This window comes from Euwallacea similis, chromosome 21 (assembly GCF_039881205.1).
Source record: "Euwallacea similis isolate ESF13 chromosome 21, ESF131.1, whole genome shotgun sequence".
Classification (NCBI taxonomy): Eukaryota; Metazoa; Arthropoda; class Insecta; order Coleoptera; family Curculionidae; genus Euwallacea; species Euwallacea similis.
Window position 1 is genome coordinate 2,945,232 of NC_089629.1, and position 14,142 is coordinate 2,959,373.

The 14,142-nt window shown below is 38.6% G+C and overlaps 3 protein-coding genes across 4 annotated transcripts; 2 read left to right on the forward strand and 1 right to left on the reverse strand.

The window, feature by feature from the left end:
- Positions 1–714: 714 nt before the first annotated feature.
- LOC136415808 (SET and MYND domain-containing protein 4-like) lies at positions 715–3,470 on the forward strand. Its single transcript, XM_066400633.1, has 7 exons — positions 715–1,043; positions 1,097–1,558; positions 1,606–1,957; positions 2,010–2,378; positions 2,437–2,574; positions 2,629–2,824; positions 3,221–3,470. Exons 1-7 carry the CDS (start codon positions 755–757, stop codon positions 3,431–3,433), a joined length of 2,019 nt encoding a protein of 672 aa, XP_066256730.1. The 5' UTR covers positions 715–754; the 3' UTR covers positions 3,434–3,470.
- A 437-nt stretch (positions 3,471–3,907) lies between these two features.
- On the forward strand, positions 3,908–5,445 carry LOC136415905 (protein bric-a-brac 2-like). Its single transcript, XM_066400807.1, has 3 exons — positions 3,908–4,214; positions 4,267–5,031; positions 5,109–5,445. Exons 1-3 carry the CDS (start codon positions 4,032–4,034, stop codon positions 5,358–5,360), a joined length of 1,200 nt encoding a protein of 399 aa, XP_066256904.1. The 5' UTR covers positions 3,908–4,031; the 3' UTR covers positions 5,361–5,445.
- Positions 5,446–5,583: 138 nt separating this feature from the next.
- Positions 5,584–13,529, reverse strand: Spps (Sp1-like factor for pairing sensitive-silencing). 2 transcript variants are annotated; one of them, XM_066400761.1, is made up of 12 exons: positions 13,141–13,529; positions 11,717–11,941; positions 11,310–11,523; positions 9,844–9,971; positions 9,602–9,757; positions 9,105–9,294; positions 8,837–8,980; positions 8,642–8,775; positions 8,192–8,406; positions 7,926–8,136; positions 7,531–7,677; positions 5,584–7,471 (listed from the first exon to the last, which is right to left on the reverse strand). In XM_066400761.1, the coding sequence occupies exons 1-12, from the start codon at positions 13,192–13,194 to the stop codon at positions 7,346–7,348; spliced, it is 1,944 nt and encodes a 647-aa protein (XP_066256858.1). In that variant the 5' UTR covers positions 13,195–13,529; the 3' UTR covers positions 5,584–7,345. The 2 variants fall into 2 exon arrangements, with proteins under 2 accessions (XP_066256858.1, XP_066256857.1); XM_066400760.1 differs by having other exon boundaries at positions 7,531–7,680.
- Between the last annotated feature and the right edge of the window lie 613 nt (positions 13,530–14,142).

Consider the following 14,142-nt stretch of genomic DNA (forward strand, 5'->3'; position numbering starts at 1 on the left):
GCCTTCATTCGCCGCATATTTGCTCGCATAATCCCTTCTTAATCTCTGCCAGGAAACACCAATACCTCCTTACACTTCCCTCACACCGAGCCTGGACGTCTCGTTTAAATAATGAACTGGAAAAAGAATGATTTTTCAATAATGAAGTGGAGGAGTGATTAGTCGGGGGAGGAATATTTCCGGGAGTTTTCTGTTGACTAGATAAGGCAGAAAATGAAAATTTAAAGCCTTTTAGGGTGGTATTTATTGCTCTAACCGGCAGATATTGATCCTGACTTGGCCCTGGATGCTTCAATTCAAGGTCTCAAAATCGCGACAGTTAATATGAATGTTAAAAAGCCGGGCAATAGGCCCGGTGTGGAAACTGATGCATTACGATTTTGTCGTTTACGTGAAAACTATAATGTCTTGCTGGCAAAGTTACCAGGAGCTTGAAAAACCAGGGCTAAAGGCGTTATCTGTGAATTCTCAATTTACGAATTTAAATTCCATATTCGTTGGTCAATCCAATGCACTAAAAGCGGGAATCTAAATATCTCGAAAACGAGCCGATTGTGAGCTAGTCATACCCAAACCTGCTAATACCCATTATTCAGCAGTATTCGTTAACAAAACCAATGCCACACATTGTCCATACGCACAATCGCGATCTCATTAGGTGGGCCAGAAATAACTTCCTCACCGAGCCTTTTATTTATAGAACCATTAAGAATTACTTCACTAGACGGACTTCGCTCAGTGCAAATGCACCAAAATGAAAGCCGACATCTCAGAGTTCCAGAAGAACTGCGAAAAAGCCATCGGGAAATTAACGGAAGAGTGCATTGATGAGTTCAGAGAAACCAAAGACGATGTCACTCGGATCAAGTGCATGTATGATGTGGCCAAACTGATTCCTCTTGTTGTGCCTGAGGAGAGCGACAAGTGTTTAAAGTTTGCTGAAGACCAGAAGAACGAGGGCAATAACCATTTTGCCAAGAAAGAATATGGGAGGGCTGTTCGATGCTATAACGCTGGAATTATACGATGCCCTCAAGAATCAGGTCAGTTCAAGTCTTAGCAAGGAACTAAAAATCAGCTCTAAACCTCTCTACAGTTGCAGAGAGAGGCCTGCTCACGATTTTGGTCTCAAACCGAAGCGCCACAAACTTCGAACTGCACAAAGTCCGGAAAGTCTTAGACGACATTGACTATATCAGCGAAATCGGAGACTATCCCTCTCATTTAAAGTACAAACTTTGGCTTAGGAAAGCCAAATGCTACGACTTTTTGGACAACAAGAGACTTGCTGAAGAAGCCTACGGCGAAGCTCTGAAGTGCTTGGAGCAAAGCGGTCTCCTCGGGGACGCCTTGGAGGCTAAAAGGAAGGAGATAGAAAAAGCTAAGGAAGGTGGATGTGCTGTGAAAAGTCAGCAGATTAGACAGGATTTGATCTCGTCTTTCCCAGAGGAGAGATTTGAAGGGGGGTGCGAGTTTCTGGCCGCCAATCCGAAGATTACAGTCTGTCAGGATGCCTATCAAGGGCGATATGCTAAAGCTACTGAAGACATCGATACAGGTTCTATTCACATTAGTTCTGCTTATAAATTATATTCATGGTTCTAGGCACAATACTGGTGGAAGAAACAGCCTTTTGCTCGGTGCTAGACAAAGAACATGCCCTAACAAACTGCCAGAACTGCTTGGCTTCTGTAGAGCTCCCTATAGCCTGCCCTGGATGCGCTGATGTGATATTTTGCAGTACTCGTTGCAGCAGATTAGCCATTAAAACTTTCCATGGAGTCGAATGTGGAACGCTAAAGCAATTTTACCAATCTGGAGCCTCTGTTAATTGCCTATTGGCAATGAGGATTATTAGCCAAAAACCGCTGAAGTTCTTCCTCGAAAAGAGGAACAAATTGAAGGATTATATGAGAGATGTTTGCAAGAAGAATGTTGTTAGGAAGAAAAATTATCGGTAGATAATTATTGAAATTTATTAATCGAGAAATTTCTTAGGTGCATTTTAGATCTGATGATTACGATAACGTTTTCTTTCTCTGCCGCAACGAGTCGCTGAGGAAGAAAGAAGAACTGGTTCACTACGCGTGCATGGCGATATATCTTCTACGTCTTCTCAAGCAAGGGTATTATTTCGGAGAAAGTTGCGATGACTCTTTAAGCGAAGACGAGCAGTTTATAGGCGGATTAATGCTGCGACATTTGCAGATATTGCAGTTTAATGCTCATGATATATCTGAATTGCAGAATTGCCATCAGAATGAGCAAAAGGAAAAATTGTCCTATCTGTCGATGAGTTACCAAAATGCGACTATTGGGGCTGCATTGTATCCAACACTGGCCATGTTCAATCACTCTTGTGATCCTAGCATCGTAAGGTAATAATAAAGCGAAGGTTATCGCAGAAGGATCCTTGGTATAACAGCACTGTTTTAGGTACAATATTAAGAATAAAATCATGGTAAGGGCCTTAAAGCCGATCAAGGCTGATGATATCATTTACGAGAATTATGGGCCTTTGTATACGGTTGATAATTGGGAAAAAAGACAAGAATATCTGAAAAAAAACTACTGGTAACATGAGACTTATTAGGTCTGTCGAATTGTAATGGAAATGAAGGGTTATAGGTTCGAATGCTTGTGCCAACCCTGCACAGAGCTATGGCCACTTGCTCAAGAAATGAAAGAAAACGAGCTGCGTATACCGTGTAAAACCAATAGGTGTCCTTATGTATTCGTAGTGCACGAACAGGAGGACCCTTTCTTAACCTGTCCATACTGTAACAATGTGACCTCCCTGATGCCGTACCTTAAGGGCTTAATGGTTAGTATAAGTATACGTCGGCATAACGTTAGGATAATTCTCCATAGTAATCAATTAATTCACAAAAATAAAGAAATTTACTACTACTCAACCACACCTCTACCCTTCTATATCTTGACTGCCCGTGCTCTCCCCTTGCCTTTCCTTTTCAATTCTGGGAAGGTACCCAAATAAGTCAAAAAGAGACTTCCTCGCCACTTGGCCATCCAGTTGTGGCAGTAGTAGTAACCTCGTTCGATTATATTGTATAATTATATACATAATAATAATTTCATTGTTTTTTAAAGTTGGTCATTAATAATTTCCCCATTAGAAAAATCAATTGAAGTCGTATCGGGAGGTTCTAGTGTACTCCGAAAAACAGAGATATTATCATTATATTTGTCCATTTTTCAGAAATTGGATGAAATTTTGTATGATGCCGAACACCAGTTGAGTTTAAACCAAATCGAAAATGCTTTGAAGAAATTTGAACAAGCCTTGGAAATCTTGTATAAATACTCTCGGCCTCCTCATCCTGAGATAATCAAAGTGCAACGAAGGATATGCATTTGTATGCTGCATTTCGGCAATAAGGCGTTTGACTATAGTTTAAACTTTAATAATTAATATGTTATTCGGCACTTATTAAAGTACATTTTGTTATTTGTGAAATTAAAAATTATGAAGAGTAACTAATAGCGAGTCATTAAAAAATTTTTTCCGGTCATAGAGCCATGTCTCAATAAGTGAGCAATAGTGTCGATTGTGGCGCCATCTTCCAGATACTAGTTAAAGGTCAAAACGATTTTACCTGCTTGTACGTATTATATAGGGCTTGAACTGTTAGATGGCGCAAATAATATAATCCTAAAAAAATTCCGTGTGATTGATTATGGATTTTTTTAAAATAGAAAAAAAATGATAACTTTCCCGATGAGAATTTCTAGTTTCACATAATGATGGACTACTGAAGATTGAAACAAGTACAAACAATTAAATCGGAGTTACTCCAATGACTCGAATAATATCCTCATTAACTACATTAACTAACATTAAACATTTGATAGATGTCAATTGCAACATGTTTTTGACAATTGAGGTTTGTTTTGATATTTTGTTTGACGTTTCATTGTTTTCATTTTTTATGTTACTACGTGGTTTATTTTTTATTTTCTTTTCTGATTTTAACTAATCAAAAATTACACTATTTCACTCATGCAAGACCATGTCTTCCAAGCATTTCTGCCTCAAATGGACCAAGTTTCAAGCCAGCATATTGAGTGCCTTTGAAAGCCTTCAGAGTACTGAAGATCTTGCAGATGTTACCCTAACGTGTGAAGGAATCAGTTTAAAAGCCCACAAATTCATATTATCGGCATGTAGCCCTTATTTTCGCACCATTTTTAAGGTAAGGAAAAATGCCCTCAATCTGCATTTTCATTGCAGCAATTCACTTTCAGGAAAATCCCTGCCCTCATCCAATTGTCATCTTAAAAGATGTAGCATATGTAGATCTAATAGCAATAGTGAACTTTATGTATCATGGGGAAGTTATGGTGTCTGAGGATCAGCTGCCCTCATTTCTTCAAACTGCAACAATATTGCAGGTTTCTGGCCTTATTAATATGAACAGTGACAATCCTTGCACAATGAACAGGCAATCAGTTTTGCCTAAGAAAATGAAACTCAGTCATATTGAGCCTCATGAATGCCCTACCAAAAAGATCAAAGCTGGTCCCAAAGGACAAAAGCTTCAATTTGAAGAAAATACTTGTAAAAAAATAGCTGAAACACCACCTGAAGCATTAGAAAGTGAAAATATTAAGAGTGAGAAACCAGAGGAAATGGAGGAAGGTAGTGATCAGATTATCAGTAAGGGGAATGAAACTGTGGAAAAAGCAGAAAATCAATCTCAAAGTTCAATATTAGAAGCTGCACTTGAAGTTAAAACAGGAAGCATATTGGAGAGGTCATTGACCTCTCAACCTACTTCTGGTAAAGCTCCTCCTATACCTGTGTCATGTGAAAAATTGAACATGTTACCTGATATTTCCATACCTAAGACCATATTTATTCCCCGGAAACCTCCAGAAAGTGAAATGGAAAGGTTAATATTGAGGTCATCATCAGAATCATCATCCAGCCCTTCATCAGCTTTTGAACGCCCCACAGAATTTTTACAACAAAGTATAAAAGTTGAAAGTATTGAACAAACTAATCCAGATGTAAGTTAACTCATACCATCAAAAAACTTTTTCTTCCATTTAGTCCTCTTAAATTTAACTGTATTACAATTTTCCAGGAAATGTCTTATGAAGAAGCAGCTCTAAATTTTTCAAAGTCAATAATAGAAGTGCCTCACCATAGCAGTCAATGTGGTAATTGTCCTCATTGTGGTAAAACATACTCTAACCAATCAGCATTGAAGTATCATGTAAGATTGGTACACTCAGATCTGACCAATATGTATTGTTGTCATTTATGTCCTGAAAGCTTTGACTATAGGGAAGGGTATAAAAAACATATGGCTGATGCGCACTCTGTAAGGAATTGATGGTGGATTGTTTGTTTTGAGTTTTGTTAATTTTAATATTCTATTTTATTTTATATGTTAAATATTAAAGAGATTTTTATATACATATTGAGTTTTGTAATTGAAATCTCACAAAAACCAAAAATAAAAAGGCAGTCTTCATGCCAAAGTATGTACCTGCTATTCAAACAGAGTGGGAGCCCTGTGGTTTCAGTAGTAGGATAAAAAGCAAAATGCTTCCCTATAAAAATATAAAACATTTTAATAATTACAATAATTAGTAACGCTATACATAAAATGAGTTTATACACTATTCTTTACTATAGGAACAATAATTACAATTTCTTACAATCGAGTTAGTTGAGACTTTTCTGGGAAAGTCATCCGGTCTATAAGTAATTATGAAAATTACCTGAAATTTGGCAAATACTTATCTGAAATGAATCAATCAGAAAGGCATATGAGCATTAAACTATTCCACACCATAGATTTTTAATGCCCATTTTCGTTTGTCTGTGAAAAAGGTAGTTGATAAAAACTTATCAAAACCCTCCTCTTGTTAGTTACTTGAGCAGGAAAATATAACAACCAAAAAACTACCACTACTACTAAAAACACTTCTGACTGGTTTTTTGGGCAATTTACCTTTTCACTTGGCCGTTTTTGTGTGCTCTTTTATTTTTTTTATCATATTTTTTAAAATCATTTAAAGTAATTTTTTTCAATACAAATAAGATTCGCAAAATCACAGCCTCAAGCTAAAATTTTGTAAAATAACTTATTTTTTTAATCTTTACAAACTGAGCTTATAGTATAGGGATATATTGCCAGTAAAATGACCTTCGAGCTTCTCTTCTATCGGACGTTCAACAGGTTCTGATAAAATGGCCTGATCTAGAAGACGAGGGTCCTAGGTTTAATGAAAAAAATGTTCCAACTTATCGACAACTAACTCGCTTATAGAACAAAGGTTGTTAAAGTGGGAGGAGCACACCTGCCCTAATTAACTAGAGGCAAGCGTCCCGCAAAAAACCGTTTTACATCACCACAACGGCATACGCTGTACGTGAGCGATATTCCTAAAACAGTTAGTAACAGACATTCTATGCGAATGGTACAGCCATTTTATTCAAACATCTGAAAAAGTCAACTCAATTTGATCCTAAATCACAAGTCGAAAGAAACCGATTAGGGTTATAGGGAATTCCAAGGCGCTGTCAAAATAGTAATTCAATAAAGCAGCATGGACTAATGTGTGTTAATTGAACGTAGAAAGGTCGTTGACATACGGAAACCAGTGATTATTTAGCTTTTCTATTACCAAATTAAAGCAGAACTAGTGTAATTCCATTACACTAGAAGTGGTGTAATTCTATTACACTAGAACTAGTATAATTACATTACCCTACGTCCACTACATAGAAATACGAATAATATATTATTTTGCATTAAGCTGTCCAAAAAGAAATTCGTCAAATTGGCACTGATAATAAAAATTTTAGAAGTTTTCGTGGACGGCACAGATTCAAACGGTACATTCACTCAATGCCAAATATGTTCAGAATGCCGAGAAATTCCTTTGCGAAACTTCAGGGACTCCTTGTGTTGGGTTATTTTATGAAGAAACGGTTATACGAACGTAGGTCCGCAAACGCTTTGTTATCAAAATACAGTGTGTCAAAGTTTTAAATTACCTCAAAATTTTGCTCAAATTTGGGATGTATCTAACTTTTTAGATCATGCATTTCTAGATATGCCAAACGATGCTAAAATATACATTGAACTCCAATATTTTTCATTGCCATGGAAATAATGTTTTTGTTACTTTACCAAACAAAAATCAGTTTCACTCGGTCAATTTTATCGTAAAATGTATACAAATAAAAACTGAACTCTATCTCAATAAATAAAACGTTAATAAAGTCCACCGATATTTACACTTTGATCTCCTAATCGGAGTCATTCTCCTTCAGTTGCTGGTTTACGATGTACACAGAAGCGTTCCCTCAGCTATCTAAAGGGTCCGCAATTATTAAATCATCAGCTTCCGCTGCACTAATGGTAATCATCATTTTTTCTTCGTTGCTTGAACTATCAGAAGAAGCTGATTGTTGGGTAGACGTTGCTGCTTCCTAAAGTAAACATTCGTCGAATTAGATTGCTTTAATTCAAATGATACCACAAAACTGACCTGAGAATAATTTAGGTGTGTTATGGCGTATTTGATATTATTTTTGCTATCTGTTATCCACACTGGTTGAGGCTTTTGCTCATTTTCCGGCTGAGGCTCTGGGTCGTCTTGAACTTCCCAGACTTCATCATCTTCTTGGTCTTTGTCCTGCTGGAAGAAAAACATCGAAGTGTGTACCTATTTCTTTAAATTCAAATTAATGAAATATAGGGTGTTCGAGGAAAGATCTTGTTTTAGAATTCTTGAATTTTTAAAATGAATTCTAAAGTTGTATCCCATTTTCTATCTACCTATATATTTCTATCTATCATCTATAAGATGTATGGTATATCGTTTGTATTCAATTTTTTTCAATTTCAACTTTTCTAAGAGCTGGAAATGAGAATGTTACTTACCGACAATCGTTGTTTCTGATGGGTCTTCAAATGTTTCGATAAATGGTCTGATCGCATGAACTTCTTGTTACACTCACTGCATTGAAATCGTTTTTCACCGGTGTGCGTTCGTCTATGCCTCTGTAATTCGTCAGACCTCGTGAATCTTTTTCCGCAGAACAACCAAGTACATACAAATGGGCGCTCACCAGTATGCCACCTCAGATGCGCTCTAAAAATAGATCTGTTAAATGGAAAGAATCCAAATTAAAATCTTTTTAACTTACCTTAAGTGACTAGTTTTGCCGTAAACTTTATTACATCCAGGTATGTGACAAATGTGTTGTTTCTTTCTGTCCGAATGCCTCTCCCCTTCCTGACAGTTCGGACAAGTACAAGCCACACGACGTACCCTTTGCTTTTGTTCCCCTTGGACATCCGATGCCGAAGGAGAGGCGGCAGGTTGACTATCAACAGTACTCACACTGATGGGTGTTGCCACCTAAAACAATAATTGATTTTCAACGATTGATAATAATATAAAAGTTTTGCCATTCAAACAAGTTTGAGAAATCAGAATTCAAGACATTTTGGTGACTGGAATTTTGTGTCTTCTGGAAGTATTGATAATACATCGAAACGGAAAAACAACTACAACATCTAATGAAGAAAAGGCCGCTTTGTAACACATTAAGTGTAGTATGAAAGTTCAATATATCATAGTACTATATCATTACCTGAGGAGCCGGTGTTGCTGCGGTAACTTGAGGAATAATTTGCCACTTAGTGGGATCACTGGGATCTTGTTGAATATGCTGCCCCACGGCGATTTGCGGCTGAGGCTGTGTTATCACTTGCACATTTCCTAATCCTAAACAGAGAAGAAATTGCAATTACATATAAAGAAAACAATACAAATTATTTAAACTGACCTGGTATGTTTTGTATCGTCGGCACAGTCTGAATATTAGGCAATTGTATGATATTTCCAATTCCTCCAAGATTCCCGACTGTTCGTACTTGCTGCACGTTTTGCAAACTTGACACGGGGAGGGTAAATTGCTGACCGTTGGCGGCTAGTATAAAATATAAAAACATGCGTAAGATCAAAAACAAGCACAATTTAATAAGTATTTCCGCCAACATCAAAATCCTCATATCATCAGTCATAACATAGTTTTTCATATAAAAACAACTTACCAGTAAACGTCAACTGAGCACTACCATCACCAGCAGTGACCACTTGCTGCGCCACTGATGTAGGTACTTGCGTTTGCTGTGGTTGCTGCTGCTGTTGCTGTTGTGGCAAAGAAGTGGCTATCTGAATTTGCTGGATTTGTCCAGTTGGTGTGATTATACTGGCCATTTGCGGAATAAGTTGCGGTTGGGCCTGGAGTTATTTTATTAAAAAGACACAATCAGCTATGCACAAAATATGGATCCAGTGATCAACACGGGGATATCGAACAACATTAGAGGAACGGGGTTGGTTAAATAAAGGAAAAGTTTATTGAAAATAAATTAGTTCAGCTTTTTAATACTTAATAAAAATTCCTATTACTTGCAGAGATAGTCAGTGCCTCTGACACTAATGTAGAATTTAATAATTTAAAGAGTCGCATTCTTTTAAAAAAAAGCACTAGGGTTGCTCTAAATTATGCGATAAAAAACTGTCTAAACGATAGATAAATATATACCTGGATAATATTAGGGACGGCGGCAGTGGCGGCTAATTGGACGGGAAAATGTATTGTCTGGTATATCGTCTGCCCATTCCCAGACGAAATGGGCACTTGAATGGGAATTGTTTGCTGCATGGGAAATTGAAAGACCTGGGGCTGCGCGGGACGAACCTGTATAAATCCAAACGTCAATTATTAAACCATTATAATAGTGATGATTGTAATAGTGAAGAAGTTGGAATCTATGCGAAGCTGACCTGTACGCTTTGACCATTTGACAGCTGGACAGTGGTTGGTAAGTTAGCAGCGGATGTCGGTAAAACTGCGCCTGTAGGGGTCCGTATAATCTGGCCTGGGCTGAAAATTTGCTGAGGTTGCTGACCACCTGAGAATATTTAGAAAAGTTAATACAAGGAGGTATGGAAATAATAGATAAAGTACACGAATAAGATAAATTGGGCCTTGATGGGTCAATTAAACTTGACAGTGTACATAGATATAAACTTTATCAAGCTACTTTCTCAGAAGATCATGGTTATGTGTTATACATTTTATACTAAAAACCGTTTTTTTTAAAACGGTAAAGTAATTTTAAAACGCTTCCGCTGCTAGGTTTTAGGGTTATCAATCCTGTACAGCAGTGCGGAGCTATGTCGATATTTACAAAGATTGGAAATGAACGAGTGAACTCGATTTGAAGCCGATTGTTCGTCGTCGTTCGACGAATTATATCAGTCAAACCTCGACGAACAGGATGTGCTTCTGATACTTCTCTTGACAATGGTGAATGATAATTACTAAAAAAATTCAAAAAAGCGTTGATCAGAGGTATATCTTAGATAAACTCATCTGTTGGCAGATATTTGCTTGTACATAGCTTAATCCACGCCCTACTTTTACGGTTCACTACCTTCTGCGATGTTTTTTTAATGATCAATGGTTAAAAAAATAGATGAGACACATCACGTTCCTAATTTATTCAATCGGGCAAGTGCAACAATTTTTTTCTCTGCACTATAAAATTTAAAGACAAAATGTTCAATCGCTTCCGGGTACTGAAGATAACACATAAACCGCTGATAATACCCTAAAGCGAAATTCCGGCGGTACAAAGGGCTAGTCACTTCGAAGAAATGCAAAGCAGGTAGATGAAGGTACCCAAGATTCTTTGGTACCTTTTTACAGAAACATACTTAGAAAAATAGAAAATTTGGATCATTGTATTTAAATGGCACGAAAGGCCACAATCATAAACCTGAAAAATTTCTTGACCGGATAAATAAGGTTTAGGTAGATTTTGTGGGCTATCGAGCAGGGCCGATTTGAATCAAATTTTATTATCGCGGTTTCCGGAAGCTAATTTTCTCCTATTCCAGTGTTAACAACAGAAAATTTCTTTGTCTATTAATGCATCTATTTTAATTATTGTCGAATAGACCTATTGACACATGCTTTACATTTGGTTAATGTAGGTGATTTGTTATTATATCTGAAAGAGAAAACGGCCGTGTTTTGTCGATCGATTATAAAATGTCCATATGAAAGAGGACCTAAAGGGGTCACTTGTCGCCACAGGTGAAGGAAAGAATAAACATCACTTAAAAGTTTCGTTCAGATTAGCCTTGACCAATAATCCAAGACAACCTCCCATAAAAAATATTATACACGCAGATGAAGGCCTCAATTATGATAGTGATGGCGAGAAATCTCTTCCAAAACCTACCTGCTAAGCTCATGGCAGGAATAAAAATCGCCTCCTGTCCGTCAACGCTTAGAGCTTGCATGCCAGCAGGCGCTTGCACTACGCTGTATCCCGTGAGATTCTGCCCAGCTGCAGCTGCAACCAACTGGGCAGCTCCAGCTGCCGCTTGTTGCTGCAGTAGCTGCTGCTGCAGCTGTTGGGCAGTCACGCCTGCTGCGACAGGAACACTCAAAACCTGGGTGGAATTAAATATAATTAGAGACTTTTAATGGAAAAACGGACCGTTTCTTAGGAAACGGAAGTTGAAGACCGTACGACTGGCTCGTTTTAATTCTGCAACTTATTCTGCATAAGCAGTTTCTTTTCTGGGACTATTCCTTGTATATTTTTATACACAATGGACACTGAAAATACATAGCATAACACACCTGTGGTTGCCCCTGTTGTGTGGCCTGTTGCACCGTGACATTTTGTTGCTTGACTTGCTGGCCTTGGGGTGAGGGCGTAGTCGACATGGCAAAGGTGTGGGCTGTTGGAGACTGTATTTGTGCCTGAACAGCCGCCTGTACTTCCCCTGGGCCGATGCGGCTGCAAGTAGCAGCCAGAAGCGCTAATGGCGAAGGTGCTACTACCGGCTTGATGTCCTGTTGTTCCTGTAAACATACAAATCACCAGAATTAGCGTGAGAAAAAGGAGTTTACGCAGTTTATGGATAGAACAATGATAAATTTCTCATTTAAATATAAGAACTGCCGATAGTAGAACATCGTTAGGAGTCTTTTTTCTAGGGCTACTGTGGGGGGCCATGTTTTGCATACACTGTACGATGCGAAAATATGAGATTTTCGACCAAGGCCAGTTAAACTTCATTTATTACAACTCGTCACCTGTGGAGTACATAGGATAGATGCGAAAGCTTACTGATATCCATACTTTAAGTATTTTGCATTTGGCGACGCCGTTTGGGGCATATTAGATAAGAGTACCTTAGCTCTCTTCAAGTCCCCAAACTCACTTAACAGATTTTGTAACTGTTGCCTTCGGTTTCATCGTTTCGGAGGTAGCAATAGAACACACACATAAATAGGATTGCCGTGATTATGGAACCAGCCACTAGATTGGTTCCCAGTTCAGCCAGGACCGCTATCTTGAAATTATTTTACCTGAGACATCTTATTTTTGATTTTAGCGTTAAGCACGGCCTCATTCCATTTATTCTTGGCTCGATAGTTTTTGCATATCAATTCATGCAGCTTAGATTATTTAAGGTTTAAGTGCATCCATTACATTTATGCCTACTAAGTGTTCAATTTGAAGAAAACGGGAAGTTAAACATAATTTTCTATCTGTTTCAAAGGCGAATCGATTTTCTAAAACCCAGATTCTTCTATGAGAAAGCAGTCCCTTGAAGGTTTTATCCAGGAAAAGCCCCTCGATAAGACCTGGTTCATTCGCGTTTTCTGCTGCTACGCTACCTACAGGGTGCCCCGGAAATACGGGCCTTAGCCAAATCTCTCTTTTATTTCCGAGGCGCCCTGTACAATTTATGTGGAGAGTAAGAAAAAGCGAAGCAATGAATGCCATTCGGATTGACAGTTCCGTGTCTGAGGAGCAATATAAGGAAAGTGATCGAGCCTGAACACTATCCTACATTACTAGAGGGCCAGTATTTTATTGGTCATCTACCCAAAGCCCACCCATAGAAAATTAGAGCGTAGTGGAAAGTAGGCACCCTTCGCGCTATATACCGACGACCTCGAAGGCCGACCTCCGCCTCCTCGTAGGCCGCCGGACCGAGCTACACCCACGACGACGCAATGGCAGCCCACCCTTTCAACCCATCAAAACTCACCTGTGACGGATTCTCAATAACGTACTCGGTTTTGGATTGTCCGTCACAGTTCATCCTTGATAAAAAATCCTTCCGACATCCTTATTTTGCACTACCAATTTCCGAAAGGAACAACAAAAGCGAGTTTACAGGCGCGCCGCTGTCGTGTCGTGTGAACTGCACTTCGATGTCGGCACTGCTTACGCGTCTCTACGTATTCGATACAGTCTTTGTTCACTTTATGCACATAATTAATTACATTTAGGGACATTTGATGCGTAGTGTCACCTTTAGTGTTAAATATTTTTGGAATTAGGTCTAAAAATTTGGCATTGGGCGTGTTTAGTACGCGGGTTTTGTTAACGAAAGTTCGTAGCGCGGGCAAATCATGCGGGTTACAGGCAGGCCGAACGAAACTCAGACCACGCCATCCGGGGTCTGCCTTTGGTGGGGAGCGGTCCTTCAACTTCCAACGGCCGGGTGTTGCCGATCGTCAGAGGCGTCACTGCTGGCGGGGCCGCACCAAAACCGTAAATCTGAATAAATTTTCTAGTAGTCGGAAACTGAACTGAAACCGTTTAAACGGTCGAATCGGATGAAATATTTAATGGTACTGACTGTAGACAAACGTTGATGGCCGATGGGACAAATATTTAAATTCCACGTTGATGCATACACGTGGCAATTCGTCGCGTGATTTCTCGATAGGCTCTTCGTGAAAACAGTTTCAAATTCAAAAAATATCGAAAATAGTTTATCAGCGAGATGCAGGGAGTAAAAATTTTAAAATCTCTTTCGACTTTCCCTTTGTAGTTCCCAGAATTTATGACATATTTCGTTCAAATTTTGGAGAGAGCATCTAGCTACTACTTTTTGCATATTCAAGATATGGCATGCCTGCAAATCTATAGGGCGAAAAATGCTTTGCTATCAGCCCCTCACTTATTTTTCCATACATTTTATGCCCCTCAACCACGTCATCTTTCATGGTAGATTCTCATGAGTGCAAAATTCAATGGCATA